Below are 12,120 nucleotides of genomic sequence, written 5' to 3'. Positions count from 1 at the left end.
CACAATTCATAAACATGTGACCTATCTATTTAGTGATTCAGGTTTCTTTATCCACATGATCACCAAGGCAATAATTAGCCCCTGTTTGATGCCCATTATTTCTCCATTAAAATGAAAAATATGACCGTTATCCATCACATCAAGCCACCAAATTTGAATTTTTATCTCTTGTGTGGATCCCATAACGGCTATATTTTTCATTCTCATTTTTACAAAAATGTTAAACAAACGCTCCCTTAAATTGAGGAAGACGAATAATCAAGAGTAGTGGGTGTAATGTGTGTTAAGTGTTTCTTTCTGAAAATATTCGTTGTTGGGGCGTTCTTTTAACTATCCATGAAGGGAAACAAGTATGAAAGTGACATTGAATTTGTACATCTGCCATGATGGCTTTTTTTGGGCATTGTCAATTATTTATTGGGCGAACAGTAAATTGGACCACAAATTTTGGACAGCAGAGCTCAACTCTTCTTTTGTTCTGGAGTTGTATGTATCTGCTGTAATGATTGGGGTATAACAAAAGGAGTTTGCAGTGGTAACTGTGTCTTTTATTGCAGATCAAACTGGCATCTGTTAAACTGGCCATGAAGTATATGAAGAGAGTATCTGCAGAGCTCGAATTTGTTAGTGGTGTTCCGGAAGAAGAAGAACTTATAATTCAAGGCGTTAAGTTTGCATTCCGAGTACATCAGGTAAAGTTTATATCTGCATATATACAAAGATCGCCCACTTATTTTGCTTTCTACAACAATAAACTAAGCTTTGTTCAGGGGAAATGTATAGTCAGCTACTTATTTTGCTTCTCGTGTGGGCTCTTTTTTGGTCTTCAGTTCGCGGGTGGTTTTGACGTGGAAACAATGAGAGCATTTCAAGAACTGAGAGACAAGGCTCGATCGTGCAATGTGCAGTGCCAAAATCAGCAACAGAAAATTATTTTCAGGTCTTCTACAGCTTTCTAATCTGTAACAAATTAAACTTAGTTACAGGAATACTGCCATTTTTGCTGTTAAGTACTATAAAGATCGAGTTGTGAAATACAGTGTGCAGAGATTATACGTTCATATTAATTTATTAATTATAAGTTTTAACTTATTCTATCAATATTGAACTCACGATAGTCTCCAAACTTAATGTGAGTTGTAACATATCCATCAAGTCCAAGTGGAGAGCACGAACTCGACTTTGTCAGCTACAAATGAAGTGCTAGCTGGTCATTTTGGTAATAGAGATTAAGTAGTAGGATCAACAATCAACAATCAACTGCCTAACTATTTTATTCATTGTGTTAGCGAGCAAGCAATTTTCCCAATTTAAGATTTACATTTCTTAAACGTGTATGAACAGTTTTCAGTCAATTCAATACACAGAGGGGGGCATAATGCCTTACCCCGAAGGATTTGCATCCAACTAAAGAGAATATAGTATATTGAATCAGCTTTTAAAATTATAAACACCTATAAATTGTGTTATGATATGTGGGTTACCTCACTATTTCTTCCTGGCCCAATGGACTTAAATATGGACTTGGACCATTATGTTTTTATTTCTTGGTTATGAAATCGTATTTTGGAGAAAAAACGTGTTTGCCTCTTTAATGGTTAAGGATCAGCCGTCCACGTGGCTTCATCCTAACCCATGGATAATGATGGTTGACTATTCAGATACTTAACTTGGTTTTGGCCCTCATGCTGGAGGATTCGATGCTTTATGTCCTTTAGCCTTTTTTCTCCTTTTTTCTCTGAGTGAAAGATTAGGGTTTTCTCTTTACTGCAAATTCAAAATATTCTTAGTGATTTCTCAATTTGTATTCTTAGAGATAGTCTCTAAATGTTTTGTACAGTCCATTAGTGATTGAGAGGGTTTTGGTTACGGTTTGTATAGAGGTGAAAGGAAACTCGAAGAAACTCTTAGTTTCTTCATACATATTGTACTATTCTTGGTTAATACTTAGTGGATCTTGAGCTATATCACATTTGGTGATGCTCAACGGGTGATTAGGTTGCAAGACTGAACACCCAAACCTTTTTTAGAGTAAAATATATCTTCATGTTCGATTTTTCCATTTTCTACAAATTTGCTTTTACTGCAAAAGTGAATCGATCCTTTAAAATCTTATTGATTTGGCTTAACGAATTGTCTCGTCTAAAATCTTAAACTGTGGGAAACGTAGGATACATAGCAATGCCACACATTCCTTCTTTGGCAGCAATATCTCTTTGAATCCTGATGAACCCATTTTCTCCCCATTTTGGACCCCAAGAATTCTTGAATATCCAATACTTAGTACCATCTTCACTTGTACCATATCCAACTGCTGTGATAGCATGAGTTAGATGAGTTCCACAATTTCCCGTTAAAATCCCACTCTTGTAGAACCGCATTTGAGTCGGGTCGATTCTAACACTTACAGGTTGATTAGCCACAGCCATAAGAAGTGCTGTCTCATTATTCATAGGTACACTTTGATGGCCAGTTATCATTGCTGGAAGAGAGGATGGCTTTTTGGGGCTGCAAGTTCCTTCTTTAGCCCGGTAAGGATAGTCGGTGTCCGAGTCGAGTCCATGATTCTGCGTGGCGAATTCGAAAGCATGCTCCATCCAGCCACCTTTGCAGCTGTCTGTAGTAGTCATGCAGTCTAGTAGTTGTTGCTCAGATAGTGAAACTAACTTTCCTGTTTTGATTTGAGAAATGCCTTCCATTGCAGCCACGGCTGAAAACGCCCAGCAACACCCTGTGTATTATATATGGTCATTATTAATACGTTTAATTAGTAAATAATGGAGGAAAACATGATAGTTGAAACACATAGTAAACACATGAGCATGTTTGGTAAGAGACTGGATAATAATTATCTTATGTATTTGGGGCCAACTCGACCCATCTACAAGGCTTGATCTACAGGCTCTTTCATGTATTTTAACATAGTTTTTCTTTTTTTCCCCTTTTTATTTCAATACAGGGCTGTCTTGACCAGCCCATGAGTCACGTGCCCCTTTAATTGAGCTTGACCCAACTCTTAATGTAGGCCAGCATAGCATGGCTAATGATGGATCCAAGAATTTAGGTGAACATGGGTGGATACAAGTGAATATAGAAGAAAAGCTGTAGTTCAAGTTAGCGTGGGTGGAATCAAGTGAGCATGGACAGCCATTCCAATATAAGGGGGGGGGAATAAAATTCGACGAAGCCAGCAAGTAAGCACGGGCAGCCGCAGGGGCTCACCAGGTGGTAGCTCTGCCCCTAAGCATGGCATGACACATTTGACACCACTCGTCTAGTTTTGTCAAGTTTCGTGAGCAAATAAGTCCATATATATAATTTAGATGGCTAACCACATCCTCCTTGGTTCTCGACCGCTGTAACTGCCCCTTTGTCTCTCCAGTCAAGGCTACTTGCTACACCTTTCACATTTCCATACATGAACGGGGTCTTTGATGATCTCTTAAAGGATGGTATTTTGGCTCCAGTACATTTCGCAACGAATTCTTCATTAGTTAAGTCTGCAAATTCATTGATTCCGAGCTTGTATTTGTTCTTGCCAGCTTTGTTGAACCTTTCTATAAACTCTACATTATCTTTGAATACCTTAAATCTCTTCGACTTCTCTTCGTTGCTCTTGTAAGTGCGTTTATGTTGAGCCATCCATTGCTCATGCTTTGTCAACATTTCATCATTATAAGATAATCGCGAAGTCGCCTGGTATGACAATGCTGCAAAAGTAAACAAAAAAATGAGAAAACAATTTTGTCCAAGAGAAGCCATTGTATAGGAAATATTGTGTGATCTTGCAATGCAAACAAAGGATGCCTTCCCTTTAAAATGTCGATCTCTATATATAGAGTTCAGAGTTCAAATGCATTAAAAGCAAATCAGGCCATCAAGATTATTCATAAATTCTTATTCATAATAAAAATTAGAAAGAATTAAAAGAAGATATTTGTTTGTGCGCTATTTAGGATCAATTTTTATTCATCATTTATGATTCTCTCTAAATATTTCTTGAATCTCATAATACAAGTTATGTTTATTCCATATTAATAATGCCATCAAGATTATTCATAAATTCTCATTCATAATAAAAATTAGAAAGAATTAAAAGAAGATATTTGTTTGTGCGCTATTTAGGATCAATTTTTATTCATCATTTATGATTCTCACTAAATATTTCTTGAATCTCATAATACAAGTTATGTTTATTCCATATTAATAATGCTTGGTCATCCCATATTAATTTTTGTCACATCTCCTAATTTAGGCCTAATTTGTTTCAGAACAAAAAATTCCGAATAGCAAATGATAATCAACTTCTCTTATTGAAAGATGGTTTATTCCTTCCATGGCTGCAACAGCTGAGAATGCCTAGCAACGTCTTATAATTTTTGAACAAATATTTAGTTAAACAACAAATTTGATGCTAGAATAAGAAATTCAAAAAAATAAATTGTCATTTACCTGCAAGGAAAGACCAGAATTGTTATGTACATTTGTTCAAACCATACCCGATGCTACCAAAAATCATACATGCTGATTTTTTGAGCTTGAAGACTTTGAATGAGCACGATCATAGTCTTCCGATTCTTGAAACAAAGGCAAAGAGGTGTGTTCTCGTCATCCCTCCAATCCTTAAGTCAAAAAGGAAATTATATGCATGATGCTATAAACTGGAGAATAATGAAAACGTATCTGAATAATGATCCATGATTCTGTATTTATAGTAGTAGGTGACATTCTTCTAGTGGGACTCAACTAGCTGGGTATCTCTATCCAATAGAGTCCTATTAGGTGAAGAAGTTGGACCAATGCAATGATTATGTTTAGGATAGAATCCTTGCAGGAGTCAAGTATTGAAGTAATATAGTAGAGTTAGAGTCCCAAATACATAGGAATCCTAATGGGTCGGTAATAACAATCGGGGGATTCGAGGAGAATTTATCTCGAGGACCACTCTTGCTCGATGACAAGATTGTGGAAATGAGGATACAACAAGGCTATAAGTACTCGAGCATTATATCTCGGGGAGGGTAATGTTCGAGCCCGAGATATAATGCTCGAGCACAATAGGTGGAATTGCAAGGGTCTCTGAGAAATGTCCTCGGGGATAAATGTTCGAACATAACCAAAAATTGCCATATCAGTACCCAAAACACTAATCGAAGGCCTTGAAGGCAGAAAAATTGGAGGGCGTTTTCAAGAATAAAGGAAAAGGACTATATAGTATTTGTCTCTACCTCAAATATTATATCATCTTATTGAGAGAGAGAGACCAATTGAAGCTCAAGTTCCAAAAATATAAACCAAGAACAATGTACACCTCTATCTAGAATACGTTTTAAAAACAAATCATGCAAAATAAAATTAAAATAATTTTTACTAACTTCTCAATCGCTCATTTCATCAATTTTTTATCAAATTTTACTAAAAATCTTAATTTTAGCTAAACAAAAAAGGGTCTAACTTACAAATACACCATATCCATGTCGTTTGAATCCCCATACATCCTAAGTGATGACTGAATCAACTAAACATCTATTTGATCTCCATTAAAATTTCAATTCATTTTTTTCTATCTTCTTATCAACCACATATTTTTCAATAAAATAATATTACAAGTAAATTCAAAATTTTCTTTCTTACATATATTCTCTAAATACATTTTTCCCAAAATCTCATTAAAATGGATGCCAAACAACGGCTAAATCAAAGCATCCAAATTCAAGTAATATGATATTATAAATATGTAAAAAAGGAAAATGTGAATTAGCCTTCTTTTGTCATAAGCAATTTTTCTTTTCTAATATGAAAAATTATAAAATGCAAGTATCAAATGCATTTTACGATATCGACTTGATGGGTGACTTCAAAACAAGTATTTAATTCAAATCTTTCTAAACAACAAAATGCATAATAACTTGGATTGATGTACAATTAATAAAAACTAATTGCTTTTCCAAAAAATATTAATTGAACAATATCTACTTGATATATGGTTTGTAACAGGAAAAACCCTGAAGGGAGGATGGGAGATGAATCAAGGCAAGATGACTATTATCTATTTTGGAAAGATTTTCTAATAATGTCGTTCTGACTTTATAAGATTTAGGAAGAATTTGCTCGAGTCATGAATCAAGAATAGAACAAGAATTTAGAAGGGACCGATCACAGGGATGGAGGTCGAAATGGCTGGTCGACCCCGTAGCAATGCATGCTGCAGTGCAGCCTGTTCAGTTGAGCATGTACCTTTGTATATGTTCATGGTTTCATCCACTTTTTGGTTCCTCTTCACTCCAAATTGGTTATGTAATTGAAATTTGAATTGTTATGACTCTAATGAAGAGACGTAATTCTTGCAAAATTATGTTATTACAATGTGATGCATCAGAATTTTTGGTATGCTCAAACACATTATCACAAGGACTTTCCTCAGGATTCCTTTGCAATCCCACCTGTAGTGATCGAGCATACACTCCCCCGGGGGTGTAGTGATCAAGCACTTTTAGTCTTGCTTCTTCAACATTTTATGATCCATGTCCTCGAGCATGAGTAGTCCTCGGGTATATGTTCTCCTCATAGCCTACGATTGTTATTATTGACCCTTTAGAATTCCTATGTAATTGGGACTCTAACTCAACCATATTACTTTGAAACTTGACTCCCACAAGGATTCTATCCCAGACATAATTATGGCATTGGTCCAATTCCTTCACCTAACAGGACTCCGCTGGATACAGATACCCAACTAGTTGTGTTCCACTAGGAGAAGATCGCTTACTACTGTAAATATAGGACCATGGGTCATTGATCAGGTACGTTCTTATTATTTTCAATTTATAGCCTTGCGCACATAATCCCCTTTCTGATTTAAGCATCGGATGGACGACGAGAACATACCTCGTTACCTTTTTTCAGGTATCGAAAGACTACGATCGTGCTCATTCAAAATCCTCAAGCTCAGAAAATCAACAGGTACGATTTTTTGTAGAATCATTGGCACTGTCTATGGGAAGCGCTACCAAAAGCCATGGTTAGCACACGATCAGGACTTTATCCTGCAAGCTCATCCACTCCCATCCCTCATCCTGCTGAAGATAACTGGCTCATCAAGAAGAGTCCTCAGAAGTGCCTGCACCTCAGTCAGCAATCGTCACAACTGAAGCCTTCAAAGAGCTTCGTCAGTAGGTGGTCACACTAACGCAGCTGTTAAGTCAAAGAAATTCTCATCCGTCACCGGTGCAAGTAGAGCACGGTGGTTTTATGGTTAATGCTCGAGCTTGAGCACCAAACCCTGCAAAAGGTGGAGTACGGACCTCGGGTATTCGTCACATGGCCTCAGTCTCGAGATCGGTTGCTATAGATTTCGAAGAAATTACCCGGATCATTCAGGAAGGAATTACGGCTGCCCTGCAACGGAATGCTCGGAGGCCAATAGGTTTTATCCCTAACACTCCATTCAAGCTGGAGATATTGTCATATCTCCTGCCCGACAGATTCAAATTTCCTCGCATTAAGGAGTATGATGGGACGACTGATCCAATTAATCATCTCAATGTATAAACTGATGTCATGAATTTTCAAGTTGCGCTGGATCAAGTTATGTGCAAAGCCTTCCCGCAAACACTGACTAATGCTACTAGGGATTGGTTCTCAACATTTGAGCCTAACTCCATAGCCTCATTCTTAGATTTGGCTAATAAGTTCTCAGCCTTCTTTGCAAGTAGCAAACGTATCAAAAAGACTGCGGCCTCTCTCATGAAACTTCGCCAGGGACCAAATGAAACCTTACGAGAATTTATGACAATGTTTAACAAGAAAAGACTTCAAATACCTGACATTTAAATTACGGCGGCAGTTTCCACCCTCCCCTATGCCATAAGGTGTGAAGCCTTCAAAATGTCCCTATCAAAGAACCCATTTGTGACTGAGCTCCTTACACGAGCTAAAAAATACATTAATATGGAAGAAACGCTGAACCCAAGAAGACCTAGTCTTTCTTATGAAAGGGGCGAGAATAAGAGACAGCATGACGTCACCTCCCGACCCGAGCATCCTCTAGACAAGTGCAAGAGCGAAGGGTCATCAAGGCCTCTCACCAGGTTGAACACAACCAAGGAAAACATTTCGATAGAGATCAAGGATATGAAAGGGTTGAAGTGACCTTCAAGGATGAAGTCGTCCCCTAACAAAAGAGATAGGAGCAAGTATTGTGAATTTCACCGAGATTATGGGCATACCACAAAGGATTGTCAAGCTTTATAGTGAAAGATTGAAGCCCTCATAAAAAGAGGGCTCTTAAGAAATTACATTGGTCATGATAATGCCCGAGAACCGTGACAATCGGAATGAGCCCGGAGCAGGAAGCAATACTCAATCCACTGCTGGGACCATTAATAATATCATTGAAGGCATAGCATCTAGAGAAGACACAAACAGTGGGCAAAAGCAGTATGCCCACCGACATGCTCATACCCCAAGGGAACCCCGTGATGAAGTCAAGAACATTACCTTCGGGGCAAGAGATTTGGAAGGAGTATCATATCCTCATGACAATACCTTGGTGGTCTCTGCAATTGTGGCTAACTTCGAAGTAAAAAATATCCTGATCGATAATGGAAGTGCAGCAAATATACTATCACAGGAAGCTTTTGCTAAGATGGGGATCTTTCCCAAACAGCTCAAAACAATCAAAACTCCTCTACAGGGATTTGATGGTGGAGTCATTATCCTGGAAGGAATCGTCAAGCTTCCGCTCACTTTGGGTTCTGACAATGCCCAAGTGACGGAGATCACACCCTTCCAAGTGGTTAACACTCCTCTGGCTTACAACATCATTCTGGGAAGACCCCTACTGAACAAGATCCAAGTCATTGTATCAGCTTTCCACCTAGCCATGAAGTTCCCAACAGGTCATGGCATCGGAGTAGTTTGAGGAGACCAAACAGCTGCTAAACAGTGCTATGTTACTAGCATCCGAGGAATGAGTACAGACGTCATTCAACTTTCAGACCTCGAGCTCGAGCCAAAAGGTAGACTTGCCCCGGTTGAGGGATTGAAAGTGGTCGAGCTCGAGCATGGAAAAATAGTAACTATTGGTCGGGATCTCAAGACCAGCCTCTGAGAGGAAGTCATCAATTGCCTGTCCCATGACATTGATGTTTTTGCATTGAAGGTCGAGGATATGCCACGGATAGACCTCGAAGTAGCGGTCCATAGGCTGAACATAATTCCAAGGGCTAAACCTGTTAAGTAAAGGAAAAGACAATTTACGCCAGAAAGATGTGTAGCCATTCAGGAAAAGATCGACAAATTCGTGAGAGCAGGGTTCATAAGGGATGTCCACTACCCCGATTGGCTCGCTAATGTTATTCTTGTGAAGAAGGCTAGTGGCAAATGGAGGGTCTACATCGACTTTACAAATCTCAATAAGACATGCTCCAAAGACTGTTACCCGCTCCCCAGGATAGACAATCTTGTGGGTAGCACGTCCAAACATAAGTTGTACAGCTTCTTAGATGCATTCTCAAGGTATCATCAAATCCTCATGGCCAAGGAAGACCAAGAGAAGACTTCATTCATGGCTGATTCAGCCATATATTGCTACAAGATGATGTCGTTTGGGTTGAAAAATGTTGAGGCAACCTATCAAACGCTCATCAACAAAGTCTTCGCTGATTTGATAGGGAAGAACATTGAGGCTTATGTTGACGATATGGCGGTAAAGAGTCAAAAGGTAGAGCAGCACATATCCGACCTTGAGGAAGTGTTTGCCACCCTACAAAAGTATCGGATGAAGCTCAACTCAGAGAAGTGTGTATTCGGTGTGGCTTCGGGAAAATTTTTGGGTTTCATGATCACTCATCGGGAGATCGAAGCAAACCCCGATAAGATACAGGCCTTGGCCACAATGGAATCGCCCAGGACTAAGAAAGAGGTTCAAAAGTTGACAGGTAGGGTAGCAGCCCTAAACAGATTTATGACCCCAAGCAGCAGACAGGTGCTTCCCTTTCTTCAAATCTCTCAAAGGTAGTCAAACCTTTGAATGGAATGAGGAGTGTGAGAAGGCTTTTCATGAGCTCAAACAGACATTTACATCTCCTCCTATCCTCTTTCTAAACCAGAGCCCGGGAACACTTTGTTGTTGTACTTGGCCGTGTCACAAAACGCAGTGAGCGACATCTTGGTGAAAGAGGTAAACAGAGCCCAGTAGCCTATTTACTATGTAAGTAAAGTCCTACTTGATGCAAAGACAAGGTACACTTTAGTCGAGCAGCTTGCCCTAGCCCTGATAGTGGCAGCATGAAAGCTTCGGCAATATTTTCAGTCTCATCCCATTGTAGTGCTCACTAATCAGTCTCTGAAACACATCCTTCAGAGGCCAGACGTCTCAGGCAAGTTACTAAAGTGGGAAATTGAATTTGGAGAGTTTGACATAGAGTTCAAACCCCGTTCGTCCATCAAAACCTAAGCTTTAGAAGATTTCATTGCAGGACTCACCCGAAGGCCTCGGGGGCCAGATGGTAGCTCGAGCACTACAACAGATGCTTCGCAAATTTTCGTGGATGGAGCATCGAACTCCTCGGGCTTGGGTGCCAAGGTCATCATCACAAGCCAGAACATGCTCACAGACATTCAGTGTGCACTCAGGTTCGAATTCGAGGCAACCAATAATGAAGCAGAGTATGAGGCTGTCATCATAGCCATGGAACTTGCCATAAATCTCGAACTTGAAAGCGTCAACATCTTTAGTAATTCCCAGTTGGTGATTGGCCAGATTAACGGTACATTCGAGAAGAAAGACGAGAAAATGAGCTTGTACTGCTTAAAAGTTCATGATCTCCGACGGAGATTAAAGAGTTGTGAAATTCTGAAGATCGATCCAGATGACAACTGCAAGGCAGATGCCTTATCAAGGCTAGTGTTCATGAGAGTAGATAGACTTGATAGGACAGTACATGTCAAATTTTTGACCGAGCCTAGCATCAATCCAACCATTGGGGTCATGGATATTGATCATGAGCTGTCATGGATGGACCCAATTGTGGATTTCATAACAAATGGCAATCTTCCAGAAGATCCTCGAGCAGCAAGAAGCATCCATTCCAAAGCTCCAAGGTATTGCATTATCAATGGGGTCTTATTTCGTAGAAGCCTTACACTTCCATATCTTAGGTGCCTTAAGCCTTCGAAATCTTCCCAAGCCCTAGAAGAAGTTCATGAAGGAATATGTGGGAACCATCAAGGAGCTCGGGCCTTGGCCTTTAAGCTCATAAGGTATGGATATTACTGGCCTACCATGAAGAAGGATGTCGTAGAATATGTAAAGAAATGGGACAAGTGCCAGAGATTTGGCAATGTTATCCACTCTTCTGTCGAGGACCTCACCAATATCAGTTGCTCGGCCCCATTTGAGCAATGGAAAATGGATATCCTTGGACCGTTTCCGATAACGAGGGAACAATTGAAGTTCGTAGTTATAACAGTTGAGTACTTTACCAAGTGGGTGGAGGCCAAGCCCTTGGTGATGATCTCGAAGCCCAAGATAAGAGCTTTTGTTTGGAGTTCCATCATATGCGGGTTCGAGATATCGAAGGTCCTCATAACTGATAATGGCCGACAGTTTGACAATGCATAATTCAAGGATTTCTACTCCAACCTAGGGTTTGACCACCATCTGACATCAGTTTCTCATCCCAGGCCCAATCGGATTATATTACAAAACCTCCAAACAAGGATTGGCTATGCAAGGGTTCTTGGTCTGACGAATTGCCCTCCATACTTTGGACTTACAGAACATCCCACAGGACTGTCACTGCAGAGACCCTCTTCATGTTAGCTTTCGGAATCAAAGCTACCATTCCCATTGAAATAAGGTTACCCAGTCAAAGAAGGCTTGATCTCGAAGAAACAGGGCGCACCACTGAACATCTCGACCTCTTGGAAGAAGTTCGTAATCAGGCAGCCTTAAGAATGGCTTCTTACCAGGACAGAACAACAAAGTATTTCAATAGAAAAGTAAGACCGCGAAGATTTGGAGCCGGAGATTTGGTGATGAGAAAGGCTGAAGCCACTGGTCATATTCCGGGAAAACTCGGGCCAGTTTGGGAACGATCCTTTGAAGTCATATGA

General features: G+C 39.7%; 3 protein-coding genes across 4 annotated transcripts; 2 read left to right on the top strand and 1 right to left on the bottom strand.

Annotated features, from left to right (window-relative positions):
• Positions 1-219: 219 nt before the first annotated feature.
• Positions 220-3,324, top strand: LOC111370546 (protein CHUP1, chloroplastic-like). 2 transcript variants are annotated; one of them, XM_022992298.1, is made up of 3 exons: positions 220-692; positions 831-940; positions 3,026-3,324. In XM_022992298.1, the coding sequence occupies exons 1-3, from the start codon at positions 585-587 to the stop codon at positions 3,033-3,035; spliced, it is 228 nt and encodes a 75-aa protein (XP_022848066.1). In that variant the 5' UTR covers positions 220-584; the 3' UTR covers positions 3,036-3,324. The 2 variants fall into 2 exon arrangements, with proteins under 2 accessions (XP_022848066.1, XP_022848065.1); XM_022992297.1 differs by lacking the exon at positions 3,026-3,324 and having other exon boundaries at positions 223-692; positions 831-1,075.
• LOC111370545 (senescence-specific cysteine protease SAG39-like) lies at positions 903-4,656 on the bottom strand. Its single transcript, XM_022992296.1, has 4 exons — positions 4,453-4,656; positions 3,333-3,710; positions 1,114-2,731; positions 903-960 (listed from the first exon to the last, which is right to left on the bottom strand). Exons 2-3 carry the CDS (start codon positions 3,664-3,666, stop codon positions 2,151-2,153), a joined length of 915 nt encoding a protein of 304 aa, XP_022848064.1. The 5' UTR covers positions 3,667-3,710; positions 4,453-4,656; the 3' UTR covers positions 903-960; positions 1,114-2,150.
• A 4,879-nt stretch (positions 4,657-9,535) lies between these two features.
• Positions 9,536-12,120, top strand: LOC111370084. Its single transcript, XM_022991790.1, has 5 exons — positions 9,536-10,017; positions 10,113-10,213; positions 10,332-10,382; positions 10,482-11,584; positions 11,689-12,120. Exons 1-5 carry the CDS (start codon positions 9,536-9,538, stop codon positions 12,118-12,120), a joined length of 2,169 nt encoding a protein of 722 aa, XP_022847558.1.

This window comes from Olea europaea, chromosome 21 (genome assembly GCF_002742605.1).
Source record: "Olea europaea var. sylvestris chromosome 21, O_europaea_v1, whole genome shotgun sequence".
Taxonomy (NCBI): domain Eukaryota; kingdom Viridiplantae; phylum Streptophyta; class Magnoliopsida; order Lamiales; family Oleaceae; genus Olea; species Olea europaea.
Note: the sequence above shows the minus strand (reverse complement) of the source record. Positions and strands in the feature narration are given on the sequence as shown.

Coding starts and splice junctions, on each gene's coding strand:
- LOC111370084 (XM_022991790.1), top strand. CDS start 9,536: ATGGCCAAGGAAGACCAAGAGAAGACTTCATTCATGGCTGATTCAGCC. Junction 10,383..10,481: donor TCAGAGGCCAGACGTCTCAG/GCAAGTTACTAA, acceptor ATTTCATTGCAG/GACTCACCCGAAGGCCTCGG. Junction 11,585..11,688: donor GCGGGTTCGAGATATCGAAG/GTCCTCATAACT, acceptor TTCTCATCCCAG/GCCCAATCGGATTATATTAC.
- LOC111370545 (XM_022992296.1), bottom strand. CDS start 3,666: ATGTTGACAAAGCATGAGCAATGGATGGCTCAACATAAACGCACTTAC. Junction 2,732..3,332: donor CGAGAACCAAGGAGGATGTG/GTTAGCCATCTA, acceptor TATAATACACAG/GGTGTTGCTGGGCGTTTTCA.
- LOC111370546 (XM_022992297.1), top strand. CDS start 585: ATGAAGTATATGAAGAGAGTATCTGCAGAGCTCGAATTTGTTAGTGGT. Junction 693..830: donor TTGCATTCCGAGTACATCAG/GTAAAGTTTATA, acceptor TTTGGTCTTCAG/TTCGCGGGTGGTTTTGACGT.